This window comes from Volvox carteri (genome assembly GCF_000143455.1).
Source record: "Volvox carteri f. nagariensis unplaced genomic scaffold VOLCAscaffold_88, whole genome shotgun sequence".
NCBI classification, from domain to species: Eukaryota; Viridiplantae; Chlorophyta; class Chlorophyceae; order Chlamydomonadales; family Volvocaceae; genus Volvox; species Volvox carteri.
Window position 1 is genome coordinate 290,308 of NW_003307631.1, and position 5,917 is coordinate 296,224.

The 5,917-nt window shown below is 53.2% G+C and overlaps 1 protein-coding gene across 1 annotated transcript in view; it reads right to left on the bottom strand.

Annotated features, from left to right (window-relative positions):
* Positions 1 to 1,862: 1,862 nt before the first annotated feature.
* VOLCADRAFT_69189 (uncharacterized protein) overlaps positions 1,863 to 5,917 on the bottom strand; it is a gene marked incomplete at both ends in the record, with an annotated part of 6,314 nt that continues 2,259 nt past the window's right edge. The window contains 2 exons of the mRNA XM_002958209.1: positions 1,863 to 2,078; positions 5,589 to 5,716. Coding sequence (XP_002958255.1) covers positions 1,863 to 2,078; positions 5,589 to 5,716 — 344 coding nt within the window. The remainder of the gene's footprint in view (positions 2,079 to 5,588; positions 5,717 to 5,917) is intronic.

Genomic DNA, 5,917 nt, shown 5'->3' on the forward strand with positions numbered 1-5,917 from the left:
CCGTACTCGAAGGTGCGCGCGTGGTGCAGGACTAGGTTCTTCAGGGTACGAGACCGGGTTTTTCGTGGTGCGGCGTCTAGGTGAGATAGGATCTTGGGAACCAGCCGTCTTGGTAGAGCGGTATTGGGGGGGCGCCGAGCTGGCTACCCTCCCCCCCTGTGGTTTCCGGAGGCTTGATCGCCCTGCGTTGCCGCAGGGTCTTCCCGTTTGAGTACTTTTCAATTTAGACCCAGTGCTGTGGAAGGGCGCGGACTTGTGCGGTGTTACCCCCTCGACGGGGGCTATCTCCCCTGGACTAGCCCAGGGAGGGAGAGGCGGAGGAGGGTAGTAGTCTCAGGAGGCTGTTTGGCGTCTTTTGGTGTGAGCTCTTTGCGCTCTTTTTTGCGTGAGGATTTTTGAGCTTGGTGACCTCCCCAGCCCGGGAAGACTCGTCGGGCTCCCGGTCGCCCAAGTCCTGGTAGCGAGCTCTCTGAGATGCTCGGTTCGTTCGGTCGGCAGGAAGAGCCCCCCAGTTGCGACTTCGTTTATGTTAGGAGACCAACGGGCATAGATCCCGTCTAGTTGGAGCGCCAAACAAGCGCTGTTGCGTGCCGGCCGTCGTTTCCCGTGCGGCCTGACCCGGGGGCGGAGTGCATGAGACTAACCAGCCGTATGCACCCGCCCCCCGCGCTGTGCTTCGGCCCTGGGCCCCCGCCTTTTCAGCCCACAGTGTAATCAACGTCATACATACATACATACATACATACATACATACATACATACATACATACATACATACATACATACATACATACATACATACATACATACATACATACATACATACATACATACATACATACATACATACATACATACATACATACATACATACATACATACATACATACTTCTTCCCTAGTGCCGCTCCGAGGTTGTAGGGTGCTGGAGAGCCGGGGGGAGGTGGGGTCGCTCGGACAGGGGAGGGGGGAGATGGCGGTGAGAGCGCCAAAAGGACGTAGGTTTTCTGGTGTGTGGGAGGTTGAGGTCTGGTGGTGGTAGCGGGGCTCGGATGAGGGGGAGATGTGGCCCGAGGAGGGCCATTCTATTTAGACAGGTCTTCTCTGTGGGACTGGGTTGTTTGGTGAGGGACGAAGGTGAGAGCGGTGCAGTACGAGACAGGGTGAAAAGGTTTCTGGAGGACCAACCGTTCAGGTTCGTGGCGGTAAGGGGGAGGCGCCGCGCGGGCTACAATCCTCCCCCTGCGGTTTTCTGGAGGGTCTAGGAGCTGTGTGTCGTGGCAACGCTAACGCTTTTGTGGTTTCGCCGGACTATCCCGGGTCCCTGCAGTGGTGATCAGGCTTGTGCGTGGTCCCTTTTCTTTATAAGGCTACTTCTCCCCTGGACCAGCCCAGGAAGGGACAGGTGGTGGAGGTCAGTTGTTTTAAGGTGGTTGCAAGACGTCTTGTGGTGTCGAGCTCTCTTAGCCTTTCTCTCTTGGAGGTTTTTGTTTGGCCTGTTAGGTATATCAGGAGCCCTCCCCTGCCGGGACTGCCCTGACCGAATTCTTGTTTGTTTGTTTTCCTCCCTTAGGATCCCGTTTTCGTTGGTGGTGTTTTGGGGGGTTGTTTCAGAGAGCCTTTGACTTTGCCCTAGCTGAGACTTGTGGACTCGCTCTAGCGGGACCTGAGAGCCCTTCGTGGTGTTTTCACCGCAGCGCCATCCCCGGATGGAGGGGCAGCGGAATGGCTGCGTAGAGTGTTAGCAGTCTGAGTGGGGGTCGGGAGCACACAAGACTAACCGACTTGGGCTGTGTGCTCCCGACCCTTGCGCTGTGTTTCGGCTTCGGCCCCCGGCTCTCGCAGCCCACAGTGTAATCTAAGTCATACATACATACATACATACATACATACATACATACACATCCACGCCCATGGCTCACCCCCGGGTCGAAACACGGAGGCATTCCACATAGCAGCACGCGCCAACATCGCTGCAGCGCAGCCCGTCTCCTGCCGTACGCGCTGTGCGTCGCTGTACGACATGATGTCTCCGTTGGCAATGACCGGCACTCTTGTACTCTCCAGCGCATCCACAACCTGGTTGACCATCAGCCATTGCGGGGGGGGGGGGGAAAGACGAACCACACGCGATTTAAGCTGCTGCCAGGGTAAGAAAGTAGCAACCGAAAGAACTGACCGAAAGGCGTCCGTGGCGACTGTGACGACTGTAACCTCGGGCTGACGACTGTAACCTCGGGATGAAGATATGACGTAGAAGTAGGAAGTCCTACCTACCTAAGCTGCCAGAAATAATATAGCCAAACCGTAAACTAGTAGGTGTAGAAAAAGTAGGTGTAGAAAAAGTAGTAGGTGTAGAAAAAGTAGTGAAGGCGGCGAGAAAAAAATTTTTGACGTAGAAGTTGCGTAAAGTTGCTGACAAGGAGAGAAAGCTGCATTGCTGATACTGAAGGGCTGCCAGTATGCAAGTGTTCCTCCCAACCCCCCAAAAAAACTAGAACGCGCGACTGACCCGACCGACCCAAACTAAACTATTCCGGCTAGCCTACCGACGCCAACGCGAACTACCAAAGAAGCTCGAACCACCTAATTGGACTCACCTGGCCAGGCAGCAGGAGCAGCGGGCAAAGGCACATGCGAGGCAGAGAGGTGGCAAAATCGTGAGCAGCGAACGAAAAAAACAAAAACTCATGCAGATGCTGCTGAAAAGGCGTATAAAACTTGCTGACCGGGGAAGCTGGAATGAGAAAGCCTAAAGAAACTATAAGAAAAGTCAGGAAGTAATAAAGAATTGCAAAGGCGGCGTAGGACGACACAGGTGGTGTCGTACGAGATGACCTAGTGACGCATTGGACGGGATGACGCATGGGACGGGATGACGCGTTGGACGGCGTATACGCCGGCAGAACAGGGTGAAGGCAAAACAGGGTGAAAGCAAAAAGCAAAAAGGGGAGTAAATAAGAAACAAAAACAAAAAACAAAAAACAAAAACAAAAAACAAAAACAAAGAAACAGTGCGTGGGTCGGGGCCACATATGGCTCCCGCCAAACCGTGCGCACCAGGAGCATTTGCATGCAGCTCCGTGGTGCCTAAAAAAGAAAAAGAGTAAGCGTAAGAGGGGCAGTGAGAGAAGAAGAATAAAAACTAAGGGCATGGTAGAGGGGAAGGAGAAGAAGGAAGTAGGGTATGAAGCAGGTGCAGGATGTGAGCTAGGATATCGAAGCCATTACGGCGTTGAACTAAGAAGAGTTGTGGCCAGTAAAAGAGTTGTTGAGCACATTGTATCTCAAGGCGTCGTCGCGGGTAGCCTTGAGCAATGAGTTGTGCCATGAGGTGTGCTACGGAAGACGCAAAATTGTGAGCGTCCGTGATAATGCGTTGTAGTCTACGAAATTGGCTGATGAAAATATTTCGTTTTGCTGCTTCATTAACGGACGAGGAAGAATGCACAAAGCGCGAAAGGCGAATATCTGAAAAAGCTGATTGCTGTAGCTTATCGTAAAGATGTGTATCATACCAACTACAGCCGTTACGAATGGAATGGACTAAGAGGATATCTAAGAAAGGGGTTTTATTAAGGGGGTGTTGCTGAACTGGGATTTCAAGTTGATGGGGATAAATTCCTCGCAAAGAGTTAGTTCCCACTGATACGGGTAGGTGAAAAAGGAAGGAAGAAAGATGTGGGTTACCCAGGGAGAGGAGGTCATCGAGGTACCGTTTAGTGTACTGAAAAGATTTAAGTATAATTTTATTAAGGGAAGAGGTAGTAGAAGAGTAAAATTGCTGTAAGAACTTATATTCATGCCAAGCAAGGAAGAGATTAGCAATATACGGGGCTGGGGATATCCCCATGGGGATACCGCAGATTTGTTGCACGAGGTGCGGGCCAAAGCGAATGAAAGTAGCAGAGAAAAGCGCAGTAAGGAGGGTAACCAGGTCGTGAACCGAGAAGTATACGGTCTGGGAACCATCGGCGTAAGAAGAGTAACGGAGTGCAGGGGTAGGACCTTCACAATATTCGGCGGTGAAGGAAGGGAGGGCGGCACCAGGTTTGGGAGGAGACATGCGGACGAACAAGCACGTGACGTTAGCGAAGAGAAAGCAATGGTGGATAAGCTCATCCAGGACAGTACGGAGGAGGTGGTGTGGCAGATTAGTATACAAGCGGGTAAAGTCATGAGCCTGAGCTGGATGGAAGTCGGGGTGTAAAGGATGAACGTTAGCAGAAGCAGAAGAAGGATCATGTGAGGGGGAGATGGGTTGTGCGAAGTTGGCAAAGACGGGAAGTTGTGCTGCATTGTAACGGTGCACCATGGTGATGACCTCAGCTGAATTTTCACAAAACCATAAGGGGAAATCTGGTAAACGGGCTTTCCAGAGTTTCCGGAAAGTGTCCGTAAGGAGTTGGAGAACGGCGGTGGTAAGGAGGGCGAGATGTGTAGAAGGGCAGGACTGGGAGCAAGCCAGAAAACGCATGGTAGGTGGATTTTTGTGCATTTTAAGGGTACCTGCATAATATGCGTCTGGCAAGGAAGATTGAAAGGAAAGACCAAGGTGAGCCAGGGATTGTGACAGACGTACCAGAGAGGTATCGCGATCCGGAGGAGATACCGGTTGGTAGTAAAGGGGATGGTCGAGGAGGTCATGTAAGCAAGATTGCACGTAAAACTTAAGGCAAACGAGTTGGAGAGTAGAGGCACTTTTGTCTGTAACCGTGACGACACAACCTCGGATAGCAGAACGGAAGGCAAAAAGGTCGCGGTCTTGAAGAACGGGCCAAGAAAAATGGGTGGGTGAAGGGTGGGTCGTAATGTAGTTGCGGGGGAGAGTATAAAGGCATTGGGTCCAGGAGGAAAACGTGCCGTGTGGGAGGCCGCGATGACGTTCTTGGTGGTTGGCATGTTTTTCGATATTAGCAAAAGTATCCGCCAAAAGGTCCGGTAGGGAAGGAAGTGGTCGATGACAACGGTACCGTGCACCGGCATTCCAGAAGAAATGGAGAGAGTTTGGAATGAGGTAGTAGGGTGATGTGGACATGATGTGTCCTGTCTGTGAATGTACAGAAGTCGTGCAAGAAGCGGAACAGCGGCAGGGGGAGTTAAGAATAGAAGTAAGATCGGAGTGAGAGAGGGTGCGGGCAATGTGAGGGTAGTTACAGAGTAATTGGTGGACAGTAGCAGACTTGATCCAATGTATAGGGGGTGTGTGCAGCAATCCGGGGGGTAGAGTGCTTTGCAAGGGTGCGGATCCGCGGGGGGGGGGCGTGTGCTGTGTTCCGCGTATGTATGTGTACCTGTACACCTTGTTTAAGAAGGCAGGACACGATATGGCCAATACATGAACGAAAGGGGGAAGACCGTACGACGTGTTCGTCCTCCTCGGCAGCCCCTCAGCAGCGGGGGGGGGTGCGGGTCCCCGACCGCACCGCACCACACCGGGGCGCCGGTTGGGAGCCCGGGCCTCTTGGCCGACGATGATGGTGGTGATGGTGGTGATGACCCCCCCGTCCCCCCCCCCCTCCGCACCTGTACTGATACACACATGCAAACACACGCACACATGCCCTACCCTCTTCCGTCACCCCCTACCAGTCGTATGTGGGCCCAGTTGGCGGGGTCGCGGGGTCGCTGCTGAGTGGTACGGCCGTGTACGGCAATGGCCGACACCCCACACGCCCCCAGCCGCCTAGCCAGCTCCACGGTGTCACGTGGGTCATCTGAAAGGGGGGACCGTGTGTGTGTGTGTTGGGGGGGGCCGTGTGAGTGTCTGGACAACGGGGGCAATAACAACCGTCCCACGGGACACCGGCGGTTGGTCGTTATCGTTTAGGGGTCCGGTTGCCCCTTCTTATCCTAGCAGTCCACACTACCTAGCAGCCGTATCTTGCAGCTGAAGGGCACATGGAGGTTGCGGCGGA